Source organism: Oryx dammah, unplaced genomic scaffold (assembly GCF_014754425.2).
Source record: "Oryx dammah isolate SB20612 unplaced genomic scaffold, SCBI_Odam_1.1 HiC_scaffold_11, whole genome shotgun sequence".
Lineage (NCBI taxonomy): Eukaryota > Metazoa > Chordata > Mammalia > Artiodactyla > Bovidae > Oryx > Oryx dammah.
In genome coordinates, this window is record NW_024070195.1 from 38,681,278 (window position 1) to 38,702,177 (window position 20,900).

A 20,900-nucleotide genomic window follows, 5' to 3' on the forward strand; every position below is an offset into this window, starting at 1 on the left:
GACTGTAACAGAGGGTGTGATAAATATCGTGTTACCTGCACACCAGCAGAGGGACTGATTAACAGGGGAGGGTGATTCTATCTCCTGCTCTAAAATGTTATTTATTCATTTGCTGTCAATCAAACCTTCTGTTCTAATTGGCTAAAAGGTTAAATCATCAAGATCTGCTCATAAACCAAGTTAAGGTAGGAAGAAAAGAGGTGTTAAATCATAATCAGTAGCTTATTTATTTACTGCATTATCACATCTGCGTGACCTTGCAGAGCCTTTCTCTCCCCTCTAGTTACAGTAGCAACGCTGAGCAGGGACTTGCACCTGGGTGGAGGTTGCAGGGAAGTGGGAGACAGTTGCTATGCCCAGTGGTATACCTGGGACCTGAAGAAGGCCACAGTGGTGCTCCGTGCAACACAGCCTAGGCGTAATTAGACCATGGCTGTTCTTCCTCCTGCACCCTAATGTATGGCTCTCGTATTGCACGACACTTGTAAAAGGAAGAATTATTTGTCGAAAAGACAAATATATTTCCACACTAACAGTTTTATAAAGATGTCAGTGAATAAGTATAGGCATCATTAAATCACATTTTAAAGGCAGGTTTCTCATTGTGATAAATCTGCATTATCAAGTCTCATTTCTGAAATGAATCATACATGGTAAAACTTTATGAGAGTTGAGTAAAGGATCCCTTGTTGGCTAGTACAAGTGTATATTGTCAAACCGTGCAGAAGGATAGCTTCAGACCCCAGTGAGAATGCTGATGGGGTTCCACCCCCTTCTTAGAAGCAGTATTTCAAGTGCAAGCTACTTTGGGCTGGTAAGGAGCTTTTCTCACTGCCAAAGCAGCTTATTCAAAGAAAGCCAAGAGTATACTCCCTTTCAGAGGATCTTTCTCCTCTCCTCAGCTTGGCACTGAACACAACTTGCTCTTCAGCAGGGCTGGAAAGCCCAATCTCCCAGAACCACAGGGCCAAGCAAGGTGGGAGCCCCCCACCCCTGGATACGACACCCAACAGCACATGTGGATGTCCCACCTCCACCACCGACCTGCCCAGAGCCAGGCACTGCAGCCTTCAACGCAGACTGCTTTTCCTCCATCTAGATGTTTAATAAAGTCACAATCACAGCTGTCAATTTCAGTATTTCAAGCACAAAGAGCCGTGCTAACTTGTGAATCTGACATACCATATTACCGTATTGAATACCATTGACATGCCATATTAAAAATAATTTAGCCAAAGAGGGTCTAATTGTCTACTCTTTGGAGAGCACCTCTGAGATGACAGGGATAGCAGAATGCCTTCCTCAGTTTGGGTATTATCTGTATTTGTGAATGTATTTTAGGTTATCATGTTTGTGGAAAATATAACAAGTGTATAACAGTGGCTCTCATGGCAGAAACAGCCAACATTATCTGCTTTCTCATCTTGTGTGACTGCTGAGTTAATTTTCCCCTTAGTAACACTCACCCATCTCAAAACCACCTGGTCTTATTTATTCTCAGTGGATAACACAACTTTGTGGCTATGTTGTTCCACAGTCAAGTTGCATGTGAGATGCATGATGGACTCCTAGTTGGTCTGACAAAACTGAAACAGTTTCAAGGCAGAGAATTAATCAGAAAGACAAATGTTGAGAAGCTGGTCTTGGGTGGCTGGCTGATTTAGTAAGGAGGGAACATGTAGTCTAAGGAAGAAAAAGTAGTAAAGGAATGGCCTCATTTTCCTTCTGAAGGAATAGACCGGCCAGCACTTGGATGCGTGTTGCTTTTTGCTAGACCTACACCAGGAGCTAGTCAGTCATCAGTAATTGTCGATATTGCCAGACCTGGTCACAGTCTATCTAGATGGGCACTCACAAACAAACAAACAAAAAAACCATGACAGAGAGGAGTTCTGTCCAGAAAGCCAGACCCAACAAGTGGATTGTTTTTCCCCAATCAGACAAAATGCCATAGAGAACTATAAGAGAAATTACATTTTGTATATATCCAATGCATATGCATTGGGATTTGAGAATAAAAAATCAGGATGGTGTCAAGAGGACAGCAGGTATTTCCTTTATAAAGTTGCTCAGTCGTAGCTTCAGGTGGCTATCTTTTCTGTGAGCTTCTGTCCATACTCACCCTCAGTCTCAGGTTAGAGCCCAGGCAGTTGCTGGCAGACATTCCAAACCAGGAATTTTAGGACCTGAATGTGGGCCCAGCCTACTTTGATGGAACAGACTATTTGGGAACGTCTCTGTAACGGGACTGGGTGGAAATCGGCAGGCCCAAGGGCTTGTTCTAGACCAAAGGCAATCAGTACAGCTTAGGGAGTGTCCCAGCCAGGTGACAGCAGGGACCCAGCCTTGGAAACTGGGATTCAGAAACAGACTGTGGCCTTAGGAGGGCTGGAAAGGTTAGGGCAAGACTTTAGGGCTTTAGGGAGAGAAAGTTGTTGGGTATTAATAGGATAGGGGTTGGGGCCATATTCAGCACATAACCTGTTTTTATATGGCCACTAAGCTAAGAATAGTTTTTACATTGTAAAAGGATTATAAAAAATAAAGCCTATGTGACAAGGAGCTGTGTGGTCTAAAATATTGATATTTACTGTCTGACCTTTTACAGTAAAAGTTTGCTGACCCTGGAGGAGTTAGGCGTAGACCATAATGTAGAATAATTTCTGGAACCAGAGGTATGACATGCTTTTTTAATTACCTCGAATAAAGTGAGGGCCAGATTCTAGTGCCCAGATACACAAGAGCAGGATCCAGAGCATGGCTTACCTAGCAGTTGAGTGATTTCCCGTGTTCCCCCTCGCTGGGGTAAGATTGGTCCGGGGCCCAGGTAGAATCCACAGGTAAGAGAGGGTTGGTGGGCTGCGCAGGAAATCGGTCATGGGCACAGCTGGTGGCAGCAGCAGATACTGACATTTCTAGTGACAGTTTACCAAGTGCTCTGCCAGCCTTTGCCTCATTTGACTTTCCTGACTACCTGTAGGTTAGGTGTTCTCCAGGTGGGACAGCAAGGACTTCAGAGAGCAGGTGATTTGCCCAAGGCAGAACCCAGCCCAGATCCAAATACTGTGGCTCCTATATGGTGGGGTTCCTGCCTCACCCCAGCTCCTCTCCCTCGGTCACCCTGGGCCAGCAGACTCCTCCACCCAGCCAGGGTATCTGTGGAGCACTTTTGAAAGCTGGGTTTGGAACCTCCCTCTCACAATATCCCTGCCATTTCAATCCTCCATCCTCAGTGACACTAGAATTACCTCCCAAGTCTTCCTGATTCCTTTATTCTAAAACCTTCCTAGATTTTTCCAGCTTGTGCTTCCTACCTACTGGAACATAAGCTCATCCTCCTTGTTACCGAGCAGAATGGTGGGTCTCAACGTGTGGTACCTGGGCAGTAAGCATCACCTGGGAACATGTTAGAAATACAAATTCTCAGGTCTCACCCCAGACCTCTTGAATCAGAAACTTGGGGAGTAGGTGCTGGCTGGCTGTGCCAGCATTCCCTCCAGGCAACGCTGGGGAGCTCAAGTTGGAGACCCAGGGAGAGCACATCACAACACACCGATGAATCACCCTGGACACACAACCCTATGGACTAGAACATTGCCTCTGTTCTCCCGAAGGTAGTTGCTGTATTTTTCACTGACCGTGACAGGGCTAGCGACAGCACAGGTCATTGTGCTCCGGCTCTGTTACGAGGCCCATGAGAATTTCACTGCTGAGCACCCTCACACTGGGGGAAAATCATAAGAGTCTGGGAACATGCCACATAAACCTAATACTACCAGGCTTAGAGGGGTCCCAACATCCAGGTCTTCAGAGGGAACCTGCATTTCCCAAATTCTGTGTTTCTGTAGAATGCACACTCGTGTATCTAGCCAGACGTATATAATTTGCTATGAAAAGGGGTCCCAGCCAGGGGTTCTCAGAAACACCCTGCAGAGCCCGTACCAGTCTTCTGCGTCCCAGACCCACTGGCTAATGGCACGTTTTGACTCAAAGTTGGGAGTCATGATCTTCCCAACAAACATTATGAAACTGACAATAAGAAAATCATAAAAGCTAAGATGTATCTCCCAAAGGTACAGCCAACACTCATCACTGGCACTGAATCCACAGGTGGTACAGTGTCAGTTTCGTTGTAAACTTAGTACAGGTCCCTCCCGTGATGTTTTGTCACATCCAGAAATGGTTCCAAAAGGACATTTGTCATCTTCAGTTATAGATGAGTAACAGTCCTTCACAAGGAGCAAAGGGTGAAAATAAAGATATCCTCCCCAGAGCCTTAAAGTTGATACCCCTCGAGGAGTCTTCTTCCTGGAGGTGTCTCTAGGCAATGGCTGGGATTGTTATTAGTGGTGGTGATACTAGGTTTTAGTGGTTGTTCATCTCTATTTTAAAGGCTTTTTAGTACAGAGTTTCAGATCTAGAGTTCTGCTGACTTGATGGGGGAAAAAAAAAAAAAAAAGCTGAATGACATAACAGCTGAAATCTCATCCATTTCTACATCTCACATACCGCAGCCCTTCAGGACTGCCCAGCAGGACACCAGTGTGATCCTGATGGGGGCTGAGCCACAACAAAGCGGGGAGATGAGTAAAAATCATCTAGCAATTTTAGGAAAATCTACTTTGGGCTTTCACACACTTGGTTGAACTTTTCAAAAATATTGAATAAACCACTTGCCAGCTATGATTACCAGCAGCTCTATTTGACAGTCCTTGACATAAAGCCAATGGGCATGCGCGACGTCATCCGGCTCTAACAGGGCCTTGGTTAGCAGCTGCTGGGGGGCTGAGGGCGCTCCTGGGCCTGGCCCATGGTTCCTGTTGCTGGGTGCTGTGCACTCGAGCATCGCTAAACTGTTTGCCTAGTGAGCCCAGGGGCAGACATGAAGCCTGCCTGTACATCTCCATCACTCAGAGCACTCTTTATGTTCCGATCTCCAGGAACACAAATAATATTCTTTCTAAGCCGCTCCAAAATACAAGTGATAGAAAATATCATGGAAAAGGTGAACTGCCAGACAGTAAGCCCTCATGACCAAGAGCTTATTCATAAAATGATGACAAATTTATTACATACACTCACGGCCAGCTTTCTGAGATTAATAGCTGATCTATCTGATTTTAAAGCCTGACAGTGGAATCAGAAAGAGTTACTAGTTAGTTTTCTCACCCATCTCCTTCACCCAGCAGCCTTCTTCCCCAAGAAATAATACAGAAAAATAAGCTGATTTAGCTTCGGCAACAGTTTTAGAGTATTTTATGGCAGGAGATTTCCATGTGCCAAGGATAACTTTTAACCTTGTTGAATGCAATTTGACTTCTTGGCATCTGCCTTCAACTCTGCAAAACCCTTAGGGCAGGGGACTAGCATGGTGAATAACTAGGGGTAGATTGAAACACAACCTGAAAGGAAGCCATATTTTTGTGTGTCTCATGGCTGCCTGTTTACTGTGAAGTAGTAAAGAAGTCATTGTCTGATGTCTTAGCCTTGGGGGCATGAACAGAATTCAAAGCAGGTGTAAAGAAATACACTGCATCAAATCTTAGGCATGCAAACACACACAAGCATAGCCTAGGTTCAGAAAATAGGAGGAAATTTCTGAGGTTGCTGGTTGAAGGGGAGTCAGGATTTGCCACAAACAGCAAGGTACCTCCCATGCAGTTTCTTTCTCCCTGAGCCTAATTGAAAAGATCTAACTATAACCCCTGGCCTGCCGTACATCTAGCCTCTCTTTGCCGAGCTGAATCCTCCTACCTGGCCTCACACCTGATTGTTGTGTCAGAAATTTTCTGAATTATTCAGTGTATGCACTTATTACGTGCCCTGCTTGTCTCCTGTCCTGTCTCCTTGTCTACCACACTGAATTTCCCGGAGCTCGCAGTTGCCTCTTCCTATGGCACCAGCGTAATGATGCCCAGTGGTCTGGCTGAAGGTGCTGAGATGGGTGGAGCAAGGTCACGGGAAAGTTCATTCTTGCCTGGGTCTAGGCCGCTGTACAACAGGAATTTGGGAAGGGGTCAGAGACCCCTTTGGGAAGGACTCAAAACCAGCCCTGGAGATCAGGGTGCCTGCAAGGGAACACTCGCCCCTTCTAAGTCTTAAGAGAGGTCTAGGCCAGCAAAGGCTGGGCCTGGAAAGTTACCAACACCAAGTTGAAGGTGGCAGTGATTTTTTATTTTTTAATCAAGAAAATGTTGGAAAAGAGGAAGAGATGATTTTTTTTTTTAACTCAACTTTTTTCCCTCAGAAAATGTCCCTGAAGGCAGATTGTTACATGCACAAACTGCCTTACATTCATTCAGGTCATTCCCTGTCTTGCTTTAATTGTGCGGAATGTGGCAGCTTATGCAAGTACCAGAAGAGACCTTTATGGGGCCAGTCACGAATACTTGTCACCTTTTTATTATAGAACTCACATTCAGAGATTCCTAGCGATAAATGGTTCTAGGCTAATCTTGGGCAGCTCCATGCTAGGAGCTATAGTTTTCATCAAAAAGAAACTTTATATATGTATGTGTGTGTATGTATATATATATATATATACACATACTCTGGAGATTTTTTAAGCTCTCTCCAGTGCTCCCAATTTCTTATCTGTTCAGTTGCAAATATCAAGCCCTTAATGGCTGGAGAGGGAGAGTCTATTTTTAAGTTTTTACTGAATAATCTCCCCTCACTCCTTCCCAGTGTGAGGTGCTGCACGAATTTGGCATGTCATAAGATCTGGAAGCCCTAAGGGGCTTAGTGTAATTTTTAGGTATGAAACTGGTCAGGTTTGATTCAGGGACTGTCTAGCGGTCCTTCTGGAGGGCCACTGGCTGGCTTTGCTCTGTGTACTGTCGTGGGTTTCTGAGATCAGGGCCAGGTTTTGTTCTGCATACACAGGCTTTTGGCATGAATTTCCATAAAAGCAGACTTTATTAAACCTAAATTTTAGGGGGCATTTAGCCCTTGTTGTGTTCTAAATCCCTTTGGTATTTAAAACACTAGGAAATGAAATTGCCAAATTCTTAACATTTGAAAATCGGCTCCCTGCCCACGCCTGGTCCTCACGTTTCCAGCGCACACCTCGGGGCGGGTGCTGTGGTGGGACACGTGGAGGTGGCTGTGGTCACCCAGAGCCTGGAGGAGGCAGCACTGTTCTTGGAGGCAACAGGCCTCTTCAGAGTGATTCCACGCTCCTTAGAGGCTGGAAGGAGCCACTGGCGTCATTAAATCAATACTTGTGCTGAGCATCGTGCTTGCCCGGGACAGGGAATCATCTGGGGAACAGCGAGCCAGATCTGCCCTCCCCTCCCGCCCCCAGGGCTGCCTGCTGGCAGAAAGTGTGGCCAAGCCGCCAGCTCTTCCATCCTTTCAGGGGAGACCCAGCCCCAGGTGGTGATTGTATTCTAGGCAAATTTCAGCAAAATTTCCAAGCACCTGATATGGGTACTGAGAGATCAAAAGTAGGAACATCCCTAATGAACAGCCTGGAGCAAATCAAGGTACTGGAGCTGGTGCAGGGTCCCAAGGGAGGAGAGGCGAGTCCTCCCCACCCTACCACAGGCCCAGCCTAGCCTGGTCCAGTCCATTCTGGAAAGGAGCAGCACAGAATGTGGAACCCCAGCTGCATGGAGACTCCTTGCTCCTCTGCTCTCTTCACCTCCAGGGCAGGGCCACACGGTGTGTCTCTTTACCCCACCAAGGATAGGACCCCACAGCTTCCCCTGCTCACCATGCCAACTGGCTTCTCATTTGCCTGTGGGCAGCTTGCTGACTTCCCTTCTGCCCATTAGCCACTCACAGTGGACCTCGGCACCCCAGAGGTACATTGGTGGACTCTGCCCAGGGATGGCAAAACCTTGGTCTCAACACTGCCTGGCTTCTGAAGTCTGCTCGAGTGTTTATTTCCAGGGACATCAAGGACATGTGGCCTCCCACTGTGGCAGCCAGAGTCCCCTTGTTAACTCACAAACACAGCCCTGTTCAGCCACCTCCTGCCAGTGCCCCCAGTATAGGGACAGTTTGCTGGCATTTATTCATCAGAGGGGGAAGAAAGAGATGTTTGTTTGTAATGTGGAATAATGAATTTTGTCTGAAGAAGATGAATAAGTGATCCTCAGTTAATGGCTAATTCTTCAATATCAGACAAACCTGAGCCACAGTGAATTTTTAATACAAAATTCTTATTACTGGAGCCTTCTAGAACTCCAGAGAAATGGATGGAACTTGGAGAATTTGTGGGTAAGGACCTCCCAGTCTCCATACCGTGTCTTATGAATCGGTTTGTTGAACTTATTTCAAGCTCTAGATCTCTACATTCTGAGCAAGATAATCTTGGGTGGTAAACTATTTCTGAACCTATTTCTTATTCCCTTATTTGTTCATAAATCTCCTTAGAGATGTGAACCTTGCAGCATAAAATCTTGGTACCTAAAAAGCTCAGCTCTGTTGGTCAGCTTCCTCAGAAAAACCCATGAACTAAGGCTGCTGAGGAACACCTTTCGCCCTCAGAGTGGGGCAGGGAGGGGCATGTTAGACCTGGACCCCGATGGCAGGTGACTCAGGTGTTCGGGAGGGTCGGTAGGGACTCCTGACGCTGTGCAGCTGTCAGCTGAAGTCACACTCTCCCTTGGAGAAGCCCAGCTCGCTTTCCTCCTGACGGTCTCCTAGAGGAGGCAGATAACAGGCAGGGGTAAAGGTCTTTAATTATAAGATTCAAGTGTGACAGAAACCCTATTAGAAAGAACACATCTCTTCCAAAGACTTCCCAGACATTTAGAAGTTTCAACAGAGTTTAAATTTTCGAGGGAAACCACTAAACCTTGTAAGAAGGAAATGCCAGACCAAGAGGGTCCTTTGTAGACAGTCATTTGATTGACGAGGCCTCCCCTGTTTCTACACCACACAAAAGCTCTTGCCCAGATGCAGATATATGTGTGTGCACACGTATAGAAACAGACAGCCAATCCCACCACCAGTTGTGTACACACATGGATAAAGAGGCAGGAGGAAACACACATTTTCTTTTTTTCTGCATGAGACAAAACCACTGCATCTCCGGCACAGCTGCTTTGCGAGAGAGAAAAGCACTTGGCCCCAGAGTCTGTTTATGTGTTTGAGCCGAGGAAGCGACTTTTGTTGCGAAGAGCTCTAAGTGAGACAGACTGAGTCAGAGAATAAGAGAGAGAGATAATTATCTAAATTATGTTCGTGCTATTATCGAAGACGAATATAGTTAAAATGTAATTAAATATGACGGGCTAGCAGGATGTAAGGCAAGCTTTGGAATGCTAATCATCAATTACTGCATCCCCTTAGGGGAATCAAGGAGAGCTGCATGGCAGAGAGAGGGAGCAGGGAGCTTGGGGATGGGGGCTGAGGGAGATGTGCATGAAAACAGCCCCCCTCGTTTGTCTCCCCCACACTCTGGTTCAGACACTCCTCAGAGGTCCCAGGACACACACTTTCTGTAGCTGCCACAGGGCTAGAAGCTTTCAGCTCAACTTTTAGGAGGAGCTGACAGGAAAGTCTTGACCTTCTCTTTGAGAGGAAACTTCTCTTAAAGGGAAAATTAGGCTCTGAGCAGAGATAGGAAAGCCAAGACCTGCTCAGGTTAAAGCTTTAAATGCAAGTCCATTCACCAGAGAGGCCTAAGACCCACCTTGGCCAGGAAGTGTAAAATGCCCACCTACTCACCCTCCCAACGCCCCCTGCAGCGCACCCCTGGTCCAGAAGTCCCTGGAGCAGGAGGAGCTAGGGGAAGGCTGCTCTGGACTGTAACTGGGACAGGTGACACCCTTCATCCTAGCAAACTGCTCCCCGCCAGACACCCCAGCCTGTGGAGGGGCTCCACCGCAGCTGAACACAGGCTCACGCAGGGCCCACCCCCTGGAGAGTTTTAACTGGTCTGGGGTGTGGCCTGCGACGTGGAAGGTTCCAAAGCCCCAGGGGTTACCCCAGCGTGCAGCCAGGATTGAGAACCCATTGGTCTCACTGGAACCTGACTTCTGTTAAGCTGGCCACAGAGGGCAGGCATCCAGCACTGGAGACCATGTCAGCTGCAGGGTCTCTCCATGAACCCCACTCATACCTATGTTGAGGCCAAGAAGAGAACAGTGTAAGATGATACATAGATTTTTTTTTTTTTAACAGAAACATAATTTGTGTATAAGAGCTAGAAATTGATTTCCCTCTATTTAACACTCCCTGAGCTTTATGTAAGGCTGGGGTAGAACGCTGGCCACCTCCTGGGGTGGGGGTGCCGATGGGAGTGAGAGAGGTGGACCTGGCCAGGGCAGAGCCCCCCAGGCGTGAGGGTGACACCCCAGGGGAGCGGCCAAGGCCATTACGTCCACCTCGGTGCCAGTGTTTTCTCCACACGACCCCAGGAGTTTTATTTTTTAAAGTATCTATTTATCTGACTGCCTGGTGTCTTAGTTGAAGCATGTGGGATCTAGATCCCTAACCAGAGATTGAACCTGGTTCCCCCTGCATTGGGAGTGTGGAGTCCCAGCCACTGGGCCACTAGGGAAGTCTCCAGGAATTTGTATTTTTGTGTGACATCTAATTTTTAAACAGCAACTGAAGTTTTAAAAACTACTCTGTAAACCAGCAAGGTGTGTCTGTGAGCCTCTCCTCTGTGACCCGACCAGCCTGTGACCAAAGGGGCACTGGTCCCCGGGGGCTCCTGACAGGCTGTGTCCCTGCCCCCTCAGAGCTTCGGTCGGTTAGACGGCCTTGGCGCTGTTCTTCCTAAGCCTGGCACATAGAGGGCTGTCGATAAGTAGCTGCTGAATGGAGGGACAGACAGAACGAATGGCACAAGCCCAGAATCCCCTATAGGTCGGGGCAGCAAGTCGGCCATAAAATCCAGTTAAACGTCCTGCTAGACAAAAGCATGTACTGCCAGGTGCCAGATGGGTCACTGAGGCCTGCACCGAGGAAGGCGTCAGTGTAGCCTGGGCAAGAGAGGGGGCAGCAGGCCGTGCCAGGCCGGGAGCCAGGGGGCGTGCTCCAGGGCCCAGTCTCAAGGCAGTGATGATGCCAGGGTTCCCACCTCACCACATCATGGAAGACGCGCCCACCCTCACCTGCCTGGTCCACCTCCCTCATGATGCGTCTTTAGATGTGGCTAAAGAGATGAGCGTGGTCCTTGGCTCATGGCAGCCGGGCGGCAGACTAAGAACAGCACGCTTGGGGGGAGGAGGGACTGCAGGCCACTGTGGGGTCAGCTCGAGAGGCGCACCCCACCCGGCAGAGGTCTTCAGGCCCCGTTCAGTACCTGGAGGCTCACCCACACCTTCAGCGCCTCCCAGCTCTGTGCCCATGGCTGGAGGGGGGTACCACTGTGGATGCTCAGTTGACAGGGCACAACTTCAGTATTTCGTTCCTTTTCGAGAATCTTTTCTGAAGGTTTACCTTTGCCTTCCAGCCCTGCTCGCGCAGGTCATAAATAAAATGCTCCCCACATACCCTTCCCACTCCTCACCACCACAGGCTTCTCTCCTGCTCTTGGCTCTGCTCTTTTTTTTTTTTTTTTCCACTTTTGAACTTAACATTTTTTATTAAAGATATATATGTTCAGTTTTCAAAGTCAAGTAGGCGCACAAGGCTTATAACAAATGAGCAATAATCCCCTGCTTCACTCTTTTCCAGCCCAGACCCTGTTCATTTTGAAAAAACAATACGTTCAAAGAAAGTATATTTAATATGGTTTAAAAATATAAAACTATAAACAGTGAAATGTCTCCTTCCCACCCACCTCTTCGTCCGGAGGTGATAGTTTATGTGTACACATGTGTATTTTTTTTAATACAAAGTTTTCGGCACCTTGGAGATCTCTTGAATTTCTCCCTCCCCGTCTCTCCTGCTGCACAGTCTCTGGTGGTAAGGACAGAGATGCACCACAGTCTACTTAACCAGGCCCAAGTGATGCGCGTTTAAGCTGGTTCTGTTCTCCTGCGGGGCAAACGGTACCGGAGCGCCAGCTCTACGCCTGCCATGCTCCTGTGCTGGGAGCACAACTGAATTGAAGCTTTTGAAAAATCTCATGTGGTTCTGGTTCCCACACCTTCCTCCCCGCCGAGAAGCATTTAGAGCTTTCTCCTTCATTGTAGCGGCCACTCAGTGGCCTCTAACTTAGAAACGTACGTCCTTCATATCTGGGAAAATTTCTTGTGTTATTCTTACATTTTATAACTTGTGTCTTTTCTGCTCTTTTTTTCTGAAACATTTGCTAATTGGATAGTGAACCTCTTGGTTTAATCATCTCATTCTCTTATCCTTTTTCTTCTATTTTCTCTTTGTCATTTTGCTTGGTATTCTAGGAAATTTCCTCGACTTGAGTTTCTATTTTGTTGAATTACTTCTTTCAATTTATAATTTTAATTTGCAAGATCATTTTCTTATTTTCCAGGTGTTTCTTTTTCACACTATTTTACTCTTATTTCAAGGGTGTGATAATGTTTCCTTTTACCTTTCTAGGGGTAATATAAGTTTGTTTCTGAAGTTTTACTCTGCTTTCTAAACTTATCTGTATCCTCTGAGTTATTTTTCTTTTCCATTTGTGTTTGGTCTCTTATCGTTTATGTTAGAGTCTTTGGTGATCTTTGGTTGTTTGCAGTGAAGCGTTAGGCACTGAGAATGCTGTCAAAAAGCTTTTTCTGTGCAGGGGTTTGTGGACTTGATTCAGTTATCAGACCTGGCTCAGGCGTTTCACTGGGACACCCCTGTCCGCTCATTCTGATCTAGCCTTCTGGGCACTGTCTGTTCCTTCTCATGGAAATGCTCTTCAGGTCCATTTGTGTGAGTCTCAGCCCACTTGTGACTTCACCAGAGAACTTCTTTAAAGATATTGTCTAAAGCTATGTGCTCCTCTCCGTTTACTTACACTGCTTTATTTTTTTTTTCATAGCCCTTCTTTAACTCTTCTACTTCTTTATTTCTTTTATTTGTCTCTCTCTCCCCTACTAGAAGCTAAGCTTCTTGAGGGCAAAGTTGAAAACAGGGCCTTCCTCATTAAGCTCTCAAGCAGTATTAACAGAAGCAAGCATGGAGGGACAGAGGGGAGCAAGGTAGGGGTCAGTATTTCTAGCTCTTTCCTCTTGGGCTGGTCAGAGTCTCAGAGGGATCATCCAGTCCCCTGCCTGTGGGTTAAGCCTGAATCACGGTGGCCTGAAAGCCACAAGTGGGAAGAGGGCTGGAAGTCATGCCGTCTAGGGTGTTCACTCGTGTGTATTCCTTGCGCTCAGCCCCTGAAGGGCCCACCCTCTGCTGTGCCTGGTGTCCCAAAGTCTAGACCCGCTCTGTTAAAGGACTCCAGAGTGAAATCACTATCTCTTGCTGAGGTGGAAAAGAGCTCATCTCCGCTGTGCAGGAAGAAGAAAAGGAGGGTTGGGGAGCCTACCTCCTCCTTTTACTTGTTTTCAGCCAGCCCCCTGCCTGCCCCCATCTTCAGTAGTGGCTAGTGACTCAGGACATGAGCCTTTCCAGGGCCTGCAGTGTGAATCCACTTGCTTCCTGGGTGTTTCTCTCTGAGGTGTTGGCAAAAAAAGATGGTGACATCTTTTGTGCTTTCTTTTGCTTGTTTTATGCTCGTGTGTGTATGTGTGTGTGTATTAGAACACATACATGTGATGTGAAACATACATGCAATTTCCTAACTGCCCTTTGAGTGGAGGAAGCAAAGGTTAACCCACATACTCAATTTTGCCGTGTTTAACTGCCAGTCTGGCCCTGGCCAAACACTCCTGGGCCTCTCCCCGGTGTCCACCAGTTCTGCTACAGAAAAATTCTGACATTCTCTTTCTCATTAGAGCACAAGTGGCAAAATCACGTAATTTTTCAGAGCTGAAAAGACCAGGCACCCTTGGCATGGGATCTGCAGGATCCCCAGAGAAGACAGGACGAAGCTGAGGATGCAAAGGCCGTCTCGGCCAAGCCCTTTGGGCCTGTGTGGTACCCAGAGCCGCCCTCACAAACCCCACTCTCACCACTGACAGCCACACCCTCCTCTCCCACCTGGCAGCTCCTTGTCCTCTGCTTGCTTTGGACAAAGACCCAGCTGTCCAGAGACCTGGCACACCCCCTGGAGGGACTGACTCCACTTTCCCCCTAGTTTTAATATTCCCAGTTTAGTTAATTTCACCTCTGGCTAATTCTTTCTCACAGTAAACACAGACACCATTTTAATCCCTTCCTTCCTTCCTTCTTTGCTTTTTATTTCAAGAACTATTTAAAATGCAGAAAAGAATTAAAACTATTATAACATTCATTCATATACTCACCCCTGGAATTGACTGTAGTTAATATTTTTCACATACACTTTGTCTTTTTATTTTCATCAAAGAAATGAAACATCGCAATTGGTGTTGAAGTGTCCTTTGTTCCCCATCAGCAAAGCCCACTCCTCACCCTCTCCTGAGAGACAGCCACTCTCATGAATTCAGCATATCTCCTTCCCCAGAATAATCACAGCACACTTTACAAGCATGTACAGTTTTCGTGAGTAACATGTGCACAGCGATTGTGAAGCCCCCTGTAAACCACACCATGGTCTGCAGTCAGAAGAGCCTTTCAGGATGACACTTCTTGACCCACTTTTTCACTCTCCTTGTTAATAGACCACCTACCATATTTCAGTGACAGCCCCAGGATTTTATATGCGTTGTAGTATTTAATCCTCATTCCTCAAGCAGCAGCTTTAAAGAGACTATTTTAAATCACTTGTTTTTCTGGCTTGTTTAATTACTACTATGGCAACAACAACATTTTTTCCCTTCCTTTTTTAAACTTCATATACATAATATTTCAGCCTCATTATGGGTTAAAGTGAGTTTTATGAGTGGGTCTTGGAACTCAATCAAAATGTATGGCTTCATTTCTCTGAAAAAACTGCTTCCAAACTTTAAACAGCCAATTACCAGGGGGGTTTTGGAACACCACCAGGTTATAAGTTGGGACCGTAGTACAGTTTGCATTGTCTCCCCTGAGAGATCGTGAATGTCATCAGGGCAGCGCTCCGTCTGGCATGTTTCCCGTAACACCCAGCCTTAGGCGTGCTTTCACCAAATACTTGCTTAATTCCTTCAAAGCCCAGCTACCTTGTCTGCCTCCAAGTAATGGGTATAATGGGTGCTGATGGAGTGTGGTGGGAATCTCTGCAGTAGTCACTAAATCAACACCAGCAAACTTGGTGACTCATGGCGGGGGGCGGGGGGGGGGGGCAGGTCCCTGGGAAACGGTGTGTCTTGTCCAGGTTTATGTGGCCGGAAGGTAATTACAGTAGTAATAACAATATTAGCTCTTCTTCTTAGAACCTAGTGTATGCCAGTACTGTTAGAAGTGTTTTACATTTGTTAATGTATTTAATCTTTACACACACAAAAATTTAGATAGTTATGTCTTATTATCCTCATTTTACAGAGAGGAGACTAAAGCCCAGAAAGGTTAAGTAACTTGTCTGAGGTCACAGAGCTGGCTAAAAGTTCAAACCCAGGAGCCTGGCTCCACAGCCCATGCTGCCAACCGCTTTGCCATCCTCCCTGTGGCTCACGAAGGGCCATGATTAAAACCTGCTGTCTTGGCTGTCACCCAGTGAGTCTCTCAACCAGAAATATTTTACATAATAATCCAGTGCTGGCATTTTCACTTGCTTCACATCACGTGATCTGTGTTAAAGGCTTAGATAGTCGGCAAGCTAGAAACTTTTTCTAATATACATTCTACCAAACTAAATAGTACAAAGAGTGCAGAAGTTTACAACTAATGTCTCTTGAAGTTCTTCCAAACAATATTTTGGCAAACATGCTTGTAGACCTCTCTCTTAGAATACATATGTGTATGCTGCTGCTAAGTTGCTTCAGTCGTGTCTGACTCTGTGCGACCCCACAGACGGCAGCCCACCAGGCTCCCCTGTCCCTGGGATTCTCCAGGCGAGAACACTGGAGTGGGTTGCCATTTCCTTTTCCAGTGCATGAAAGTGAAAAGTGAAAGTGAAGTCGCTCAGTCATATCCAACTCTGAGCAACCCCATGGACTGCAGCCTACCATGCTTCTCCGTCCATGGGATTTTCCAGGCAAGAGTACTAGAGTGGGGTGCCATTGCCTTCTCCACATATGTATATAGATATTTATAATTTAACATAATCGGGACCTCATTCTAGATGCATTTTTGTGATGGAGGGTGTGGTATTATTTCCATCAGCATTGGACAAATGAGGAAACTACAGCTCAGCGAGGGGTTGTGATTTGTCCGCTGCAGAGCTGGCAAGTGCCGGGTTTCGGACGTCACTACTGTGTGGGTTTTTCTGTTTGGGGTAAGTGCTCAGAGCAAAGGCCGTGCGTATCTTTTGACACTGTTAGTTCCTGTTCAGACACGTCCTCCCAGCACCCAGCCTTGGCTCTGAACTGCGTGATGATGTTGCTCTGTTGTCTTCCTGGGAGTGTCGCCCTACAGAGGAGGTGCAGAGTCCTGGGCAAGTAGGGGTCTTCATGCAGCTCTCTAGCTCAGCAAGAAGGGCGCTGAGCTTCTGCATAGACCAAGCGGCGGTGGCAGCACCTGGCTCTGTAGCGCGTGAGCCTCCTCGGGGTGGCGCTGTGACTACGCGTGTGGCTCCGACACGACCATGGCCGTCCCCCTGCCGCCTTGTCATTCCCCGCTGGGCACGCGGAGAGCCTTTTCGAAGACATTCAGGGGAAATGGAAGTTGGTACTTGAGAGGGAGAGATGCTCATTACCTCATCCTGACTGGCTTCCCTTTCTGCTCGTGCTTTGGTCTTAGGGCTGTCATCCAGTTTGCTGAAGATGAAATCATCTGTTCACCTCTCGGGCTGTGTTAGTGAAAATGAACTCTAATATGATTAGATATTAATGCAGTGCAATGGAGGATTGGTATTAAATTGAGGCCTTCTGATCTTGTTACTCCAGCAGTGCTCCCTCCTGCTCAGGCTGTGGCCCTGCCAGCCCTGCTCCCCCCACAGAGGGTGGGGGGCCAGGGCCTGAGCCCCCAGGAGGCTGGAGGGGAGATGGAGTCGAGGGGGCGACAGTGGGATGATGAGTGGGGTTCAGGCCCAGCTCTCCCCAGGATGCCCCACAGTGAGCCCTCACTCCCTTCAGGGCCTCAGCCTCCATCCCACACAGTAGGGCGGGGTGGGGGTGGGGTCGTCCAGGGGGCAGGGGCACGATGCAAGGCCTCTCTGCACTCTCAGAGCCCTGAGCATGTTGTTGAAGACCGTGAGCTTACGAGAGTCAGGTTTTATCTTCCTGTCCAGAAACACTGGACTAAAAAGCTAAGAGTCTTCTGTTTCCTCCACTCACAGCCCCCTCTCCATCCCAATCCCTTTTGTGAAACTGGCTGAACCTAATATCAGAGCTATGGTTTTCCCAGTAGTCATGTATAGATGTGAGAGTTGGACCATAAAGAAAGCTGAGCACCAAAGAATTGATGCTTTTGAACTGTGGTGCTGGAGAAGACTCTTAAGAGTCCCTTGGACTGCAAGGTGATCAAACCAGTCCATCCTAAAGGGAATCAGTCCTGAATATTCATTGGAAGGACTGATGCTGATGCTGGGAAAGATTGAGGGCAGGAGGAGAAGGGGATGACAGAGGATGAGACGGTTGGATGGCATCACCGACTCAATGGACATGAGTTTGAGCAAGCTTAGGAGTCAGTGATGGACAGGGAGGCCTGGCGTGCTGCAGTCCATGGGGTCGCAAAGAGTCAGACACGACTGAGCGACTGAAGTGAATGGTTGTCACTGGCTGAGTCACTCGCCCTAGCTCTGTCTCCCTTTCCTGGAGTAGGGGTCTGAGTAGTGCGGTGGACCAGCTCTGGTGTGTGCTGGCTGGGATTCTGATGCCTGTGTGATGTGAACCCCTGGCTTCCCCTACCTGCTGGAGGAAGGACGCAAGTCTGTGCTCAGCCCCTGTGCTTAGTGCAGAAATGAACCCGAGGCCTGTCGGAGACCAGGTCCAGTGCTGAAGCCCCACGGGGCCTTCCTCACAGGCCCACCCTGGGCTTGGACTTTCCAAGGGAGATATGTGGGTCTGGGAACAAAACACTGAGAAAATGGGCCAGGAATACAGACCCTGGGGTTGGTCAGATGGCATCACCTTCATGTATGAATAGCCTTTCTACAGACAGAGTGATTTTTCTTATGCTGTTTGCAGAAAACTGCTTCCAGAGGCACAGACTTTGCACATAGGATGGTAACGACTTTTTAATGACCTCAAGGGGCCTGGTGTCCAGGAAGCAGTGAATCAGTCTCTGTGGGCAGCTCATGGTGAGAGGGAAGTTGGAACACCTGAAAGCAAAGGGGGAAAAACAAGCCATAAATACGTGTATTTTCTTTGGTAGCATTACTCGGTAATTAGACAATTGCAGGAAACAGTGTCCCAGCAGCGGGCGGCTCCGCCATGTGTGCGGAGGAGGGCTGCGGCAGCCGTGAGCGCCTCGCGCTGGTTTTGAAAGCATGAGTGGAGTTGGCAGCCGCGGGTGCCCAGCGCCTCGTGCCTCAGACAAGCCGGGAGCGGTAAACCGGGAGCAGACCGCTTACTCTCGGGGGAGAGAGACTAGGGGCCTGCTCCACTGGCCCAGCCCCTGCCAATCCGTGAGGAGGGGTGTTTAAAATCCTGGGGCTTCTTTTGAGCCCACCCACCCAAAGACTAAACTGTTTGGGGGATGCGTTGGGAAGCAGAAAAGACGGCTGAAAGGAGGCCAGTGGAGAAACTTGCCTTTTCTTCCCCAGGTGCCGCCACCACTTGCATGGGGCGGGTGGGGGTCAGACATGGGAGGCCAGGGCTCGCACGGCAGTGAATGCCCCCTTCCCAGCCTGCAGTGCTGGGCCCCGCTGCCCTGCCCTTGGCCTGCATGCCCTGTTTCAGCTCCTCCTCCAGGACCCTCCCAGGAAGTCCCTGTGCCCACCTGGGTGCGGCCATTCAGCCCACAGCCCTCAGAGGGCAGCCCCGTCGCGGCCCTGCTGCTTCCTGAGCCCCGCCCACCTTGATCCCTCCCCCGTGTGGCCATCATGAGCCCCGTCCACCTTGACCCCTCCCCTGTGTGGCCACAGACGTGTCACTACGTGCAGGGTCTGCATCTCATACTTGCTTGTGTTGCGCCTTCACAGAAGGGCAGCACCTCCTGTGCTGAGATTGTGGGGCACCGTGTACCCCTGTCCCCACTCCACACAGTGGGTGGAGACCCCTGCCTCCTCCACATCCTGGGCTCCGCTGGGCCAAGCCGCCAGCAGGGTCACAGGACGGTGTAACCAAGCAGTGCTTATGTTTCTCTTCACAGGTCCTGGCAGTCGGTAACTTTTGAAAGACGTCCGGCATCCTTCATCCGAATCGTTGGAACACACAACACGGCAAACGAGGTAAGGGTCCCCCTTGGTGAAAGACACAGTGGTATTTCCTGCCTTCTGGGTGATGCCTCGGCCCAAGCGAACTGGAGCTATTGGTTCCGCCCATCAATGGCCTGTTGTTCAGACAGCTTGCTTGGTACAGGAAGGAGGAGCCCTGCTCTCTCACAGGGGAACTGTTGTTACCATTTCTGGGTGTCTGTTCACCAGGAGTAGCAGGCAGCCCCTGCAGCTTCACTTCCTCCCCTATGCAGAGACCTGGAGAGTCCTCTCCCCTCCCAGACGCCAGCTCTCTCAGGGTCCCTGGGCCCCTGAATGTGGTGTGTGAGGAACCCCAGCTCCATGGGGCAGCCAAGACGCACAGTTGCAGGTTTTCTCTGTCTACCCAGTCCTGCGCCGGCCTGCAGATAGTGTTCGTGGGCGAGCCTCTTCCTCCCTGGCCTGTTCCTTGCCTGGGCCTGGGCCTTGTTTCTGGGACAGCAGCTATTCTTTTGGGCCACACCGTCTGGGTGTCCCTCCACCTGAGGAATTCATGAGGGAAGAGTGGGTGGGTTATTCTCTCAAGTTTGGGCTCCCGAGGCCAGAGTGGCCAGCAGGTGAGATTCCTGGGCCTCAAACATGCTGTCTTCTCTGGCTGGAAATGGCTCTGGAGGACGTAGTGGGTTCCTTCAGATGAGAGAGGGGTGGGCAGTGCCTGCAATGCCTTGAGGGCCCAAGGGAGGGCGCTGTGAGCGACAGCACAGGACCCGAGTGCAAACCAGGACCCTGCCAGACCCCTGGGACTGCCTCCCCCAACAGTGTGCATCCCTCTGGGCTCCAAGAGCCACCTCAGGGCCCATTCACACCACTTAAGGTGAGAAGAACGTCTGTTTCCATTTTGAGTGCAAAATAATCCATCTGTAAGTTAATTGCTTCGCCTCTGTTCCTCAGGTGGGCATAGAGTAAGCGCTGGCAGTGAGAGGCTGGAGCTGGCAGGTGGCCATGCCACAGGCCACCTGCTCATCACGCTCTTGCTTTTACACAGTCAGATGCGCTTAGTGCACACCCTGAAGGCCTGACCGCTGGTTAAAGACCACAGTCGTAAGAAACAGTAAGGTTGAAGCTCAAGAGGTAAATGAAAGACATAAAAATAGTAACCATTCTGCAGTTTCACCCCTGCGTAAACTTTCTCAGATCTGTACGGGACTAGTGTCCCGGGCGTGTGGCCAGGACTGTTGTATGGGGCTCCATACCCAGAAGGGGCTCTGTGCTTGGGGTTTAATGCTCTCCAGCATCTTCTTGAAATTCTTAGTAATCTTATCTTTGGATTTTCTTTTTAAGGGAAGAGCATCCACCGGGGGCTCCCTGCAGGCCAGCCTCTGCCCCTTCTCCCTCCCTAGGAAGGGTTCTCAGCCACCCACCCTGACCCCTGGTGCCTGGACCCATGCAGCCTCCTCAGCCTGCCCTATGACCACTGCCACTCCCAGTGGGACCCCCACACATTTGTGAGGAGAGTCAGGATCTGGTGTGGGTCCCCTGTGCAAGTCACAGGATGGAGCCCTGTGTGCCCTGAGGATCT

General features: G+C 48.9%; 1 protein-coding gene across 1 annotated transcript in view; it reads left to right on the forward strand.

Annotated features, from left to right (window-relative positions):
- Nucleotides 1–20,900, forward strand: part of BTBD9 (BTB domain containing 9) — a 404,236-nt gene that overhangs the window by 366,127 nt on the left and 17,209 nt on the right. Inside the window, exon 10 of the mRNA XM_040249776.1 lies at nt 19,279–19,357. Within this exon, the coding sequence (XP_040105710.1) occupies nt 19,279–19,357 (79 nt within the window). The remainder of the gene's footprint in view (nt 1–19,278; nt 19,358–20,900) is intronic.